This window comes from Tachyglossus aculeatus, chromosome 16, assembly GCF_015852505.1.
Source record: "Tachyglossus aculeatus isolate mTacAcu1 chromosome 16, mTacAcu1.pri, whole genome shotgun sequence".
Lineage (NCBI taxonomy): Eukaryota > Metazoa > Chordata > Mammalia > Monotremata > Tachyglossidae > Tachyglossus > Tachyglossus aculeatus.
This window is the reverse complement of record NC_052081.1, coordinates 1088075-1102561: the sequence shown is the minus strand read 5'-3', so window position 1 is coordinate 1102561 and position 14487 is coordinate 1088075. Positions and strand designations below refer to the sequence as shown.

The window sequence follows — 14487 nt, the reverse complement described above, 5'->3', positions numbered from 1 at the left end:
GGTTAACTTATTTTTCCCCCTACTTGTCGATAACAGTGACCTCATCTGGAAAATGGGGATGAAGACTGTGAGCCCCCCAGGACAACCTGATCACCTTATAACCTCCCAAGCGCTTAGAACAGTGCTTTGCATATAATAATAATAATAATGATGATGGCATTTATCAAGCAGTTACAGTTCTTTGCACATAATAATAATAATGGCATTTATTAAGCACTATGTGCAAAGCACTGTACTAAGCGCTGGGGAGGTTACAAGGTGATCAGGTTGTCCCACGGGGGGGCTCACAGTCTTAATCCCCATTTTACAGATGAGGTACCTGAGGCACAGAGAAGTTAAGTGACTTGCCCAGAGTCACACAGCTGACAGTTGGCGGAGCTGGGATTTGAATCCCTGACCTCTGACTCCGAAGCCCATGCTCTTTCCACTGAGCCACGCTGCTTCTCAATAATAGCATTCGTTAAGCGCTTACTGTGTGCAAAGCACTGTTCTAAGCGCTGCACATAGTAAGCGCTTAATAAATGCCATCATTATTATTATTTATCCCCATTTTCCAGATGAGGTAACAGGCATAGAGAAGTTAGGTGACTTGCCCAGAGTCACCTAGCTAACAAGTGGCAGAGGTGGGATTAGAACTCACAATCTCTGACTCCCAAGCCTGTGGTCTTGCCACTAAACCACAGTGCTTCTCACAGCTGACATAGGCTCCCTGGCGTTGTGAATTAGTCACTCAGTGGTACTCATTGAAACGCTTATTGCGGTATACTAGGTCAGGTATACAATCCTCTCCCAGTTAGTATATTTCCCCTGCCTTCAAACAGGAACCAGACCCTGGGAAGTCCTATCTCTTTTTCCCCCCACTGCAAAGCCCCCAGGACAGTGTTCCACGCTACGGCAACCATTCTCATTTCCCACAGCTCAAATAGGAAAATTCCAACAAATCTACCCTCTATCCCTGTCAGTGTGACTTAACCCTATTTCTTTTTCTTCCCACACACACCCCCAACAAGATGGAAAAGCATCAAAGCCCTGCTAATAAGGACCTTCCTAGTGGCGAGAGCACTGGCTTGGGAGACAGAGGACCTCGGTTCTAATCCTGACTCCACTGCTTTGTTGCAAGACCTTGGGCAAGTCATTTAACTTCTCTTTGCCTCAGTCACCTCATCTGTAAAATGGGGATTACGATCATGAGCCCCACGTGAGACTGGGACTGTGTCCAGCTTGATTACCTTCTATTTATCCCAGCGCTGAGAACAGTGCTTGGTACATAGTAAGCACTTAAATGTCGTAGTTACCGTGAGCTAGTTGTGGGCAGGGAATATGTCTGTTGTTGTATTGTACTCTCCCAAGTGTTCAGTGCTTTGCACACAGAAAACACTCAAATACAAGTGAATGAACAATGAGGGGTTACTGGAGTCTCAGCTAGCAGTCTGTCCCCATTGCTTAGACGGACTTACTCACTGAATGGACCTTGTCTGACCTCCCTGCCAGGCTGCAGCCTAGACCGAATCCCAGCAGCAGTGATGACGGCAACATTGGCCAAGAAGAGAAGGTGATGGACCCTGAGCCCTAGCCTGGGACTCAGGACTCAAGTAATTCCAGCACTAACTCACAATCCCTCACCAATAATATCAATTGAATATCTCTTATAGGCAGCACTCTATACTGAGCCTTTGAATAGAAAACACTTAGTATAAATGATTGCTGCTGCCCTCCAGGAGGTTAGAGTCATAGTTGGGGTAGACCGACATAAAAATCGCAGACAGGAAGAAGTGGTCGAGTATAAACATAGATACATAGAGTGCTACAAAGAGGCCGTGAGTATTTAAGTAGTTCATCTAATCCTCTTTTTAGACTGTAAGCTCATGGTGGGCATGTCTACCAATTCTGTTCTATTGGACTCTACCAAGCACTTAGTATAAGGCTCTGCACACAGCAGGTACTCGGGTACCAAAATGATGGAGTGGCAGTTGGGAATATATAGTGGGGAAGATTAGGAATAAATCCAGAAGGAGCAGATGTGCGGTCACCAAAACTTCAGGAAGTCCTCGAGTGAAAACAGATTCCCTCTGAAGGCCCAAAAGGGAGATTTTCAGAAAAGGAGACAGCACAGCACAAGATGGGGAGTAGGGAGAATTAGATTGTAGACTGTGAGCCCACTGTTGGGTAGGGACCGTCTCTATATGTCGCCAACTTGTACTTCCCAAGCGCTTAGTACAGTGCTCTGCACACAGTAAGCGCTCAATAAATATGACTGATTGATTGATTCTAATCCCAGCTCTGCCCCTGGCCTGCTGGGTGACCTTGATAAGTCACTTAACTTCTCTGGGCCTCAGTTTTCTCTCCCTCTGAGGCTGTGAGTCAGGGACTGGGTCTGGTCGGACCTGGATCTGGTTCTCAGCACCAGTAAGTGCTTTAACACTGTGATTGTTAAGAGAATTACCTCGAGGGAATGTCTAATTAAAACAGGCAAGGGACCAGGCCTTTGGTACAAACTGAGCATGAGTTTAATATTCATATAACCTCTTCTGGTTGCCTTACACAGGGGCAGGCAGAAGCAACGGATGCTAAAACTGGGTGGAAGCCAGGGAGGGTAAAAACCGTGGGTGCAGCGTTGGATCCTGTTGGCCAGAGTGTGTTCCTGGACACCCGGCCAGGGCCACGTGTGCACAAGGATCCGCAGGGTGGGCAATGAGGCCGCTCAGTGAGGCCGGTCAGGCCGCAGCTTTCTTTCTTCCCGAGAGCAGAGCAGGCAGGGCCAGGGCATGGTGGTACACGGAGGCCCCGAGCAGGGCACCCACCAGGGGCCCCAGGACTGGGATCCACCACCAGTGGTTTCCAACCCTGCAGGACAGACATAGAGAGGCTGGAAGGAAAACATCCTCTCTCTCTCTCTCTCTCTCTCTCTCTCTCTCTCTCTCTCTCTCTTCCCCCCTTTCTGCCCATCCCACCCCAGGCCAGAGTCCTTAGCGGATGTGGCGATGCTTTGTGTGACCCAGGTTTCCCATGGCACCTGCTCCTGGTGGGGACCTTTATATTTGTGGACTGGCATGCAGAGATGCAGGACTGCCAGTTGTGACCAGTTGTGGGGGAAGATAGGGAAAGAGGAAGAGGGGGAAGCAAGAGGCTAGAGTGGGAAAGACTCTAAGACGCTAAGAGAAGCAGTATGCCTTAGTGGGTAGAGCATGGCCTGGGTTCTAATCCTGGCTCTGCCCCGTGTCTGCCACGTGGCTTTGGGCTAGTCACTTCACTGGCCCTCAATTCCCTCATCTGTGAAATGGGGATTCAGACTGATTGTGTAAAATGGGGTATCCAACCTGATTAACATGTATCCACCTCAATGCTTAGAAGAGTGGTTGGCACATAGTTGTGCCTAACAAGTACCAAAATTATTACTTTTATCAGGGTTTAACCTGGGACAGTTCTGGCCCAGTTCACCCAGGCCCTGGCCCTAAAAGAAATAAGACTGATGAACCAAAAAAAAAAAAGAAAAAAAAGAAGAAGGTTGACTGAGGGCAATTTAAAAACTCGTCCTTAAATGGGAGAGCAGCCCAGGGCCAGGCCAGCTGAGGAACAAAATACAGCAGCCGCTAGCCATTAGAAACCCGGGCCCCACAGGGCAGACAATACAAAGCTAAATCCCCTCGCTGGCAGCCAGCGGAGGAAAGCTCCTCATAAGCAGGCACACAAGTCTGGGCAGGAAGGGCCCCCGCTGAGCTAGGGAGCCATTGGTATGGAGGACCATTCATTCAATCATATTAAATGAATGTTTACTGTGTGCAGAGCACTGTACTAAGTGCTTGGGAGCATACAACATACATTCCTTTCCCACAATGAGCTTACAGTCTAGAGGAGGAGACAGATGTTAATAAACCAGTATGCTCCTCTCCTACTACAACCCGGCCCACACACTTTGCTCCTATAATGCCAACCTTCTCAATGGACCTCGATCTCGTCAATCTCGCCCCCGACCTCTTGCCCTCATCCTGCCTCTGGTTCGCAATATCCTCCCTCTTCATATCTGATAGACAGTTACTCTGCCCACCTTCAAAGCCTTATTTGAAGCCACATCTCCAAGAGGCTTTCCCTGATTAAGCCCTCATTTCCCTTTTCTCCAGCTCCCTTCTGCGTCACCTTGACTCACTCCTTTTATTCACTCCGCACCTAAGCCCACAGTACTTATGCACAGATTCGTAAATGTATTGATATTAATGGATGTCTCCCCCTCTAGACTGTAAGATCCCTGTGGTCAAGGAATATGTCTGTTACAATGCTGTGTTGTACTCTCCCAAGCACCTACTACAGTGCTCTGTTTACAGTAAGTGCTCCATAAATACGAATGAGTGACATTGCCAGTTGTTCCCCTCTGGCCAGGGGCCAGGGCCTGGCACCAGATAACTACAGGGACTGGGCCTACCCAGAAAGGGTCAAACCAAGAGTTAGTCCAACTCCCAGAAAGAATGGCCCAGGAGTCAGGAGACCCGGATTTGAGTATGGGCCCTCCCCCTGGCCTGCTATAGATTAATCAAGGTTGTTTATTGAGCACTTACTGACTGTGACCTTGGGTGAATCTAGACACGGATATTAAGTTGCTCACCTCCAGCACCCTGCCGGGGGTGGGGGGGGTGGGGGGGGTGACCTTAGCTCTCTGTGGGTGAGGCTAGCCACTCGGTTCTGGCATGGCCTGGCACCCCCATGGGAAGGAGCAGGACATGGACACCGACCTCCAGACAATCTGCAAGCAAAGCTGCCTCGAGCTGCTGGAGACCCGGTTGGGGGACATGGCACGCCCGAGCCTCTGGAGCCAAACACGTCAGGTGTCCAGGCTGGGGGAGCCTGTGCTGAGACCACTCGGGGCCACGGGCTTCGGGGCTGGCGGAGGCCCAAGTTGGGGCAGGAGACATTCACTCACCTGAAGACTTCCAGCCCCCAGCCAGCCACTGCCGCGAACACCCTTGGGCCCAGGTCCTCGGCGGGGTTGATGGGGCACCCACAGCTCGAGCCCAAGGCAGAGCCAATGAGGAACAGGGCCAGCCGCCGGGCGGGGGGCTGCAGCTTGTGGCGGGGGGCTGGGGCTCCCTCTCCCAGCACGGCCAGGACGCAGGTGAGGAACGCTGCCGACGCCATCACCTAGAGCACGAGTCGGGAAAAGAAGAACTGGAAGGAAAGGGAGGACCAGAGAATGGTAGACACCCGAGGGTGGGTGGCCAGGACCACCTGTGACCTCTGAGCTGCGCTGACCATCTGTTGTTGGTAGGGAGGAGGCCAGCAGGCAAGGCGATCTGCTAACCGCCTCCAGTCTAAGCATCCTCAAGACATAGGGCCATGAAATGGTCCAACCGTGACTCTGTCCGGTCCCCTGCCTGAGGGCTATATGGGAACCGGGCAGGCCATTTCCCAGGATGGAAACTGCACCCTCCTTCCGAGCATTCCCCCCGCTCGCATCTCTTATCATCAGGAAGCAGTTTGGACTAGAGAAAAGAGCACAAGCCTGGGAATCAGAGGACCTGTGTTCTAACCCCAGTTTCAACATTTGTCAAATGGAGTTTCAATCCAACTTCCTCTTATTTAGGCTGTGAGCCCCATGTGGGATAGGGACTGTGTCCGACTTGATTACCTTATATCTACCCCAGGGCTTAGTACAGTGCATGGCATTTGAGTGCTTAACAGGTATTATAACTATTGTAGCCATGACAGAGAACTTCCCAGAACACCCTCAGCCACACAGCACTTACATATCCAAAATTCATTTCTATTAATGTCTGTCCCACCCTGTAGACTGTAAGCTTGTTGTGGGCAGGGAACATTTCTACCAACTCTGTTAGAGTGTACTCTCCCGAGTAAAGTGCTCTGCATACAGTAAGCACTCAAGAAATATGATTGATCGACAGAGATGAGAGAACCGAGGGGTTGGACTGTCCCATCTATGAGCAAGACGGTGGTTGTCCAGCTGGGTGACCGGTACACAGTTCCTCCATAGGCCCCGGTGCCCTGTTAAGCGTCCCAGGCTGAGTGGGCTGATCCTGGGACTTCTGCCTCTTCTCACCTGGTCAGCAAAGCTGCTGAGTGAACTCTGCTGCCCGGAGGGGTAGGAAGCAAAGATCCCAGCTGTGGCATTGGGTCCGGCCACTGCCCAGGCACCAGCGCTGAAGGCTTGGAGAGCGTCTGAAAGAGAAGTGTCCTGTCAGGTTGTCCTGCTGGGCCCGCGGACGGTTTTGGGCTGAGGAGCCCAGGGGTTCTCCTTGGAGCAGGGGCCAGGGCCACAGGAGCTGGTCTGGGGGTGGGGAGCCCACAGAGTGAAGACCCCAACACCCAGCATCTTTGCTCATATTCTCCTCCACCTCCCCCAACAAGATCTGTGTCCCCTGATTTACGGGTCAAGCCCCTCACCATAGTGCCAGGCGAAGACGGTGGCCGCGCCGCAGAAGGCCCCGGCCAGTTGGGCTAGGCACAATGTGGGCAGGAGGTTCCAGTCCAGTCGCCGCAGGAAGCACATGGCCAGGGACACCGCGGGGTTCAGGTGAGTACCTTTGGGAGGGGACAGAATGGGCCCAGAAAGAGAGCTCATGTAGGGGAATGGGCTACATATTTGCTTCCCCTGGGTGAGTGGGTCCCTGACTCTATTCTCTTCACACCCTCACCCACCCCAGGCTTGCCCATACCCCTAGTCATGCCCACCCCAGGCCCAGGGTTCCATCTACCTGAGGCTCCGGAGCCTATGTAGGCTCCTGCGGAGACCACGAACCGGAGGGGCTTGTCCATGCCGAGAAGTCGCATGTGGGCCAGGACCCGCTGCTCCACTTGAGCCCCGGGTCCCCTGGCTCGAAGGAAACCCCCAGTCCAGCCTCGCAGCTCAGCCTGGGCCACCCAGCCACAGCCGAGCAGCTGGCCAGGGGGTGGGGAAGGTGAGGACACAGAAAGGACACAGAGTGGAGAAGGACCGTGGCGACCACCGAGTGGGATCATCTCCCCAACCAGGGCCCTCCAATGTCTCCACATCCACCCGAGTAACAGGCCCGCGGCCCCGGCTGTGAGCGCTCACGGTCCAGGACCTTCTCCCCACCCTGTCAGCTCACATACATTCCCTCCAGGGGCAGAGGGGTCGGAGGGCCAGGCCCAGGCGGTGGTCCCCACACTTAAGTCAGGGAGTGGATCCATTCATTCGTATATATTGAGCGCTTACTGTGTGCAGAGCACTGTACTAAGTGCTTGGGAAGTACAAGTTGGCAACATATAGGGCTGCTGGAAACAGCCTACAGCCTTGGGGACTCCACTACCTGATTTCTCCCACTGACCCTGATTCATTCAATCGCATTTGTTAAGCACTTACTGTGTGCAGAGCACCGTATTAAGCACTTGGGAGAGTACAATAAACAGTTGCTGGTTGCCCCGCTGCCCTATTTCCCTCTCTGCAAGCTCGAGACCTCAGTTCATAGCAGTCCACCCTGCAAGGAAGCAGTTCCTCAAAGCCTGGAGAGCAGCCCGGTCTGGAGCAAGCTTAGTTACCAAAGAGAGGTCACCTGTGCTGTTGTTATCAACCCCCAACCCCTCACTCAGATCGTCCACTGCCCCCAACCCAGCCAGATCCCAGTTTACTCCACCCTTCAAGTCTCCTAGATGTCCACATCCCCCATGGGGCCTTCCCTGATCCATCCCCACTACCCCAGTTACTTCACCTTAGCATCTGTGAATTAGAAGCCTGTCTCCAGCACTCGGGGAACACATGTAGAGTTCTCTCTACTTAAGCGCTTAGTACAGTGCTCTTCATACAAGGATATGTTCAATAAAAGCCACCGACTGATATTTACCTATAACTTACCTATGTAGCTGTTTATGCTAATGATTGGTTCAACTGTTTCATTCTGCTTCACCCCCAAGCTCCCACAGGGCTTTCATTACCTACACATCATTTATCTGTCTTTCTGTCCTTCTCCCCCTTTAGCACATGAGCTCCTTGAGGACAGGGGACCAACATCTTGCTCCTATTTGACTCTCCCAAGTGTTTATTTCAGTTTCTGTGGTCAGGAAACTAGTCTACCAACTCTGTTACGTTGTACTCTCCCAGGGCCTTAGTACAGTGCTCTGCCCAGCAAAGGCACTTAATTAATACCATTTACTGATCAACTGATTGATTGACACCAGGTGGGGCCAGGACACCAACCTCAGCCCCAAAGCAGAAAGAGGGAGGGCATGAAGTTCTTCAACTGCTGGCAGGCAGGGACCCTTCCCACCCTCACCCCCAGTTCTGCCGCCTGAACTTACAATCAGCACAAAAGTCCCCCAGAACTCAGCCAGGCCACAGCGCAGGTGGACACTTTGTTTGCCCCAGACCGGCCCTTCTGGCCAGGGGCTAAGTCCGGCCATGTGGGCCCACAGCTGCAGCGACACACCAGACCAGGAGCCAAGGGCTCTAGCTGCTCCGGTGCCCGCCCACCCGCATGAAGGGGGGGAGAGCTGGTTGACTGCTGGGGTTTATAGAGGGTGAGCACTAATTAGAGCCCTGGGGAAGCCTGGTCCTCCCTCTCCCAGCTGGGGTCAATCAGTGAAACTGGAATTAGCAGGAGGGAGGAAAGGGGAGGGGGAGGTTGCTTCTAGGATGCCCCTCCCTGCTGTCATTCCCCCACTCCCTCTCTCCACCTCACCCTGGAGTTGCCCCAGCGCCGAAGTGCCCGCTCACCTTCTGGTCAACAGGGAGTCCCAGTGGGCACCCCAATCAATCAATCAATCGTATTTATTGAGCACTTACTGTGTGCAGAGCACTGTACTAAGCGCTCGGGAAGTACAAGTTGGCAACATATAGAGACGGTCCCTACCCAACAGTGGGCTCACACGACTAGTCACAGTCTAAAACACACATCTTGGCTGGGCCATGAGCTGCGTCCCCACTGTCCCTCTCCGTGGGAGCCCAGCAACCGGTGCTCTTGCCTTGGGCAGGGACAGACATGAAGCGGGCACAGGCAGGCCTGGGGGGGCACGGCAGCCTTTCTAAGGGCTCTCAGTGGGTTTTGACTCCTGCAGCATCCTGGAGTCGGGTCAGAAGGCATGGGGCAGCATGGCGTAGTGGATAGAGCACAGGCCTGGGAGCCAAAAGGACCTGGGTTCTAATCTCAGCACTGCCACTTGTCTGTTGTGTGACCGTGGGGAAGTCCTTTCACTCCTCTGTGCCTCAGTTACCTCATCTGTAAAATGGGGGTTGAGACTGTGAGCCCCACATGGGACAGGGACTGTGTCCAATCCGATTGCTTGTGTCCACCCCAGTGCTTAGTACAGTGCCCGGCACATAGTAAATACTTAACAAAATACAATAATTATTATTATTATTACCATGGGAGACGCGGGGGACGGGAGTTAGGAAAGTCCAGGTTAATGCAGTTGAACGGGAAAGGACAGCCACAGAAAGGGAAAAGTCAAGGGGAGTTTTATTGGGGTTCAGACCCCAACATGTACGGGGCCGCTCAGGTCCTGGGCTTCGAGGAAGAGGCCTTTCTACCATATCTAGCCTCTTCCCCAAGAGCTCTCCTGGGGGCGGTTTGAGGGCCAGTTTCACAGGCGGGAAAATCGAAGGGCCTCAGTTAGCATTGCCCCCAACCCAGCCCCTCACTTCCCCCTTCCCTCAGGGAATCCCTTCCCCGGAGCTGGGAAGCAGAGATAAGCCTGGGAGACTCAGGGTCAGGGTGGGGGTGGTCTTGCCTACTGGAATGCCCTCCTCCCCTCCCTTCTTCCCTGGACACCCCCCTCTCCAGACCAAGAGACTCTCCTTTCTCCTTCACGCTGGGCTGCCTCTAAGGTTGAAGGGAGGAGAACAGCCCCAATCCGGCTCTGAGAAGATGTCCAGCTTCTGGGCCTTGTCCCCACTCCACGCTCTGGGGGGAGTGGCATGGGCAGGAAGGGAGGGAGGAAAGAGGGAGAGGGGTGGGTCACGCTGGGTTTCCTGAGGTCCAAGTTGCCCCTCGGGGCTGACAAGTACCCGGCAGGGTGGCTGGAAGAAGCCCCTGCTCCCACCATTTTCCGACCCATCCAGGAGCCCCCACCTTGCCACTACTCCGTTGGTCTAGGGATCCGGAAGGAGATTTCCTCCTCTTGAGCCTGGAATGAGGGTCTGGTTCTCCACGTCCCATTCTCCGAGGTGACCTCCCCCCCCCCACCAAAAAAAACCCACACACACCTTCCTTTAGATGCCCCAGAAGGAGGGTCCCTACCACCCTGAGCAAAAATGTCAGAGATACCACAATGCCCTTTCAGGCCCTGGTTGGTCTCCCCCTACTCCAACTAGCTCATTTCCCTCCCCATGAGGGGCCAGGCCCCGGAGCGGACGGAAGGGCTCCACCTTCCATGTTTCACGGTCCCCAGACATGCACCTATCTCTGGGGTAGAGCCCAGTCCACCTTTAGCACCAATATACCCAGCGGCTCAGGCTCTCAAATGTACCCCGAAGGCTAAGAGCTGGTCTTTTGGAGACCTGAGGAGCGGGACAGCCTCTCCCCCACTCCTCGGGGTCTCCGCCATGCAGGAAGCAATGCCCTGGATGCTGCCCAGTAGGCCGGGTTGCAGGACGAAGGATGAGGCAGAGGCAGAAGGCTCAGAAAATGAAGGATGAGGCAGAGGCAGAAGGCTCAGAAAATGAAGGATGAGGCAGAGGCAGAAGGCTCAGGCATTCTATTCCAAGGACCTCTCCCCCCACCAACTCAAACCTCGGGGGCATGGCCACATCCTCACACAGGTTTCGGGGAGGTGGGGGAGCGGGGGACGTAGGGTTGCCCCCATTTTACAGAGCAGAAGTTGAGGCCCAGAAAGGTTAAGAGACTTGACAAAAGTTACACAGCAGTGTACCAGGGGACAGAAAGAGCACGGACCTGGGAATCAGAGGACCTGGGTTCTAATCCCAGCTCCACTGCCTGTTTTCTGTGTGACTTTGGGCAAGTTACTTAACTTCTCTGTGCCTCAGTTATCTCATCGGTAAAATGGGGATTAAGACTGTGAACCTTGTGTGGGAGTTGGACTGTGTCCAACCTGATCATCTTGTATCTACCCCAGCACTTAGTACAGTGCCTGGCACATAGTAAGTGCTAAACAAATACCATTAAAAAAAAAGTCCCTGACTCTGTGTAGCCCTGCCCTCTCCCCCGAGTTAGTGCCCTCCCCTTCCTCCACCGCCCCAGCTGTGGAGGGAGGGGAAGAGGTACAGCCAAATTCCTGCTCCACTCACAGATCCTGCACATGTCCACGCACACAACTGTTTACAAATGCACCTATTGATGCACATATTTATGCGCACATGAACGCCCCCAACACACTCATTCATGCACACACTTAAATATCCATTGACCCCCTCATGCGCACACACTTGCTCACACACATATTCATTCATTCATTCAATTGTATTTATTGAGCGCTTACTGTGTGCAGAGCACTCTACTAAGCACTTGGAAAGCACAGTTCGGCAACAGATAGAGATAATCCCTTCCCAACAACGGGCTCACAGTCTAGAAGGGGGTGACGGACGACAAAACAAAACAAGTAGACAAGCATCAATATACTCCCACAATGCACACACCCAGATGCACGCACATGTGTCCTGGGCCCAGTGTGTCCCTGTGCCAGTGGTCAGGAGGAGGGGCTGGGCTGGGATGGATGAGGGGCAGGGACCCGGCGGTAGGGAGAGCGGAGAACACTGGACACTTTTGATCCCTGGAAATGTGGATTCTAAGAACACCCTCCCCTTTTCGGTGTCCTTCCAGTCTGAAGGCAGGGGGGACAGCTAGTGGGTGGGAAGGTGGGGGCTGAGGGGGTCTCAGACCAGCTCCAGCGGCACGCAGGCGGGGCTGGCCCTTCTTCTCAGACGGTCACCCTTCTCAGACGGTCAGATCATCCGACCGGGCCCGGCTGCTGGCCCCGCTGAGCCTGCTGAGGGGTCTGGGGGAGTCGGCCGTCCACTCGGAAGGCAGCGGAGGGAGCTTCTCGGTGGCTGCTGTTCCCAGCTTCTCTCCGGCGGGGGTCTCGCCCTCCTCATTCTCTGTCTCCTCCTCCACCCCCTCCTTCTCCACGTGTCTCCCTTCCCCGTTCCCCTCTTTCTCTTTCTCCAGCCCCAGCTTCTCCTCCTGCAACCCCAGCTCCTCCTGCAGCCTCAGCTTCTCTTCCAGTCCCAGTGTCTCCCCTAGTCCCGGTGTATCCCCCAGCCCAGGCTTCTCCCGCAGCCCCTGATTCTCCCCTGGGCTTGGCTTTTCCTCCTGCTCCTCCCTGGCAACCTCCTGCCCCCCCACCTGTGCGTAGGAAGGGAGGGTCTCGGCGTAGACCCGACCCAGCTCCCCCAGGACCCCCGTCTCCACCACCCCGACGTCGGTCAGCGGGAAGTACCGGGACACGATCTGCTCCTCCTCCAGGAGCTGGTAGCCCTTGGCCTTCTGCACCGAGGACACGGCGACGGAGTGGACGGACGTCTCGGCGGGGGCCCCCGGGGACCGGGGATTGGCCGGCCGGCCGAAGGCCACCCGGACCCTCTTGAGGCCCAGGTGGCTGATCTCCAGGAGGTTGAGGAAGAGGGCCACGGAGGCCACGGCCAGCATGAAGAGGATGAAGATGGTCTTCTCGGTGGGCCGGGACACGAAGCAGTCCACGATGTTGGGGCAGGGCCAGCGGTTGCAGCGGTAGAGGGGTCGGATCCGGAAGCCGTACAGGAGGTAGTGGCCCACAATGAAGCCCACCTCAAACAGCGTCTTGAAGACGATGTGGCAGATGTAGGAGTGGAGCAGCGTGCCTTCCAGCCGGAACTTTTTGGTGCCCTTGGGCAGCCCCTGCTTCCCGTCACCCTGGCCGCCGCCACCACCAACCGGGGGTGACCGATCCCCTTCTCCCGCTGGCCTCCGGGCCGCCGCCTCCTCCTCACGCTCCTTCCGCTTCTCCTCCATGCGCACGTGGTGCACGGCGTGGCCCACGTACACTAGCGACGGCGTGGACACGAAGATGATCTGCAGGACCCAGAGGCGGATGTGGGAGATGGGGAAGGCCTCGTCGTAGCACACGTTCTCGCAGCCGGGCTGCTGCGTGTTGCACACGAAGTCCGACTGCTCGTCGCCCCAGACAAACTCGGCCGCCGTGCCCAGCACCAGGATGCGGAAGATGAACAGGATGGTCAGCCAGACCCGGCCGATGACGGTCGAGTGCTCGTTCACCTCCTCTAGAATGTTCCCCAGAAAACTCCAGTCACCCATTTCTCTCCGCCTGCGGGGGGAGGGAGGGGAGGGGAGGCTGAGGAGGCAAAAAGACAGTGACTCCCCCCACCAGGCCCGCACACAGAGCTGAGGACCCCCCCCCCCCCAACAGGGATCCCTGCTGCAGCTGCATAAAGTTGGGGACCCCCCGGGACTTCTGCTACAGCTACTTGGGGTCGGGTGAAAGTTTGCCAAGCGAAATGCCAAAGTCCAGAATTTATTTGCAAAGCTCCCTGAGCCCTCAGACAGGCCCCAGTAGGGGACTGGCCACTAACCGGGACCCTGACGGGGTCCCTGGGAAGGAAAAGAGGCTACTGGAAAATCCAGACAAGTCCCTTCCCTGCCCGGGTGAGCAGGAGCATCTGAATGGGTTTTCTTATCTCTATCAGTCAATGTCAATCAGCTGTATTTATTGAGCTCTTATTGTGTGCAGAGTACTGTACTAAATGCTTGGGAGAGTACAATATAAAAACATAATAGAGTTGGTAGATCCATACCGTGCCCACAGCGAGTGCTCCTCCTCTAGACTGTAAGTTCGTTTTTGTCAGGGAACGTGTCTACCGATTCTATTATGTAGTACTCTCTCTAGCGCTTAGTACAGTGCTCTGCACACAATAAGCACTGGATAAATATCACCGATTATGGATTGAGAAACGTGGGGACTCCCACCTCCAAACGGGAACCGGGGTCCATCCGCCCCCGGAGGAGGGAACAGCACCATCTCCCCTCCCTCCTGAGCTCCGGATCCCATCCTGAGCCCACAGCTCCCAGCCCCTGGCCATCATAGCTGGCTCCAGAGGGATTAGGAGCTCCACGAGGCCCCCAGAGATCCCAGTCCACTCTGTCGTCACGAGTCCTCCAACCGGCCCCAGATCCCCCTCTCAGCTCCTGCGCTGGGCCAACCAGCTTCCCACCCAACAGCCTCCTTTTCTGGGCCTCCGGGAGCAGGGTTCGGGAGCGGGGCTCCATTTGGGCTCACCAGCTTCACGGCTCCCCACAAAGGGCCCTCCAACCTTCCGGAGCGGGGCTCCTTTCCCAGTCAGCCCTCCTAGCCACATCCCCCAGCCAACACCCCCAGGCCCAAATTAGACCCCAGCTCCAGTTCTGGAATATCTCCAAAGAGACGCGGACCCCTGGTCCCCAGCAGAGACAGGAGGTGGAAAGTGGATACAACTCGCCAGAGGGAACGGGCCTTGTGCATGAGAGTGTGTGTGTGTGCATGTGCCTGGGTTCCCCCTGCCCCCCAGTGTGGGAGGGAGCAGAAGGGGAGTGGCTGCCA

The 14487-nt window shown here is 55.0% G+C and overlaps 2 protein-coding genes across 2 annotated transcripts; both read right to left on the bottom strand.

Moving 5' to 3' along the window:
- Positions 1-2529: 2529 nt before the first annotated feature.
- Positions 2530-8385, bottom strand: LOC119938770 (aquaporin-9-like). Its single transcript, XM_038758672.1, has 6 exons — positions 8263-8385; positions 6702-6885; positions 6391-6528; positions 6047-6165; positions 4913-5130; positions 2530-2844 (listed from the first exon to the last, which is right to left on the bottom strand). Exons 1-6 carry the CDS (start codon positions 8362-8364, stop codon positions 2715-2717), a joined length of 891 nt encoding a protein of 296 aa, XP_038614600.1. The 5' UTR covers positions 8365-8385; the 3' UTR covers positions 2530-2714.
- Positions 8386-11852: 3467 nt separating this feature from the next.
- GJA8 (gap junction protein alpha 8) lies at positions 11853-13208 on the bottom strand. The gene is made up of 2 exons (XM_038757828.1): positions 12106-13208; positions 11853-11913 (listed from the first exon to the last, which is right to left on the bottom strand). Exons 1-2 carry the CDS (start codon positions 13206-13208, stop codon positions 11853-11855), a joined length of 1164 nt encoding a protein of 387 aa, XP_038613756.1.
- Positions 13209-14487: the final 1279 nt, after the last annotated feature.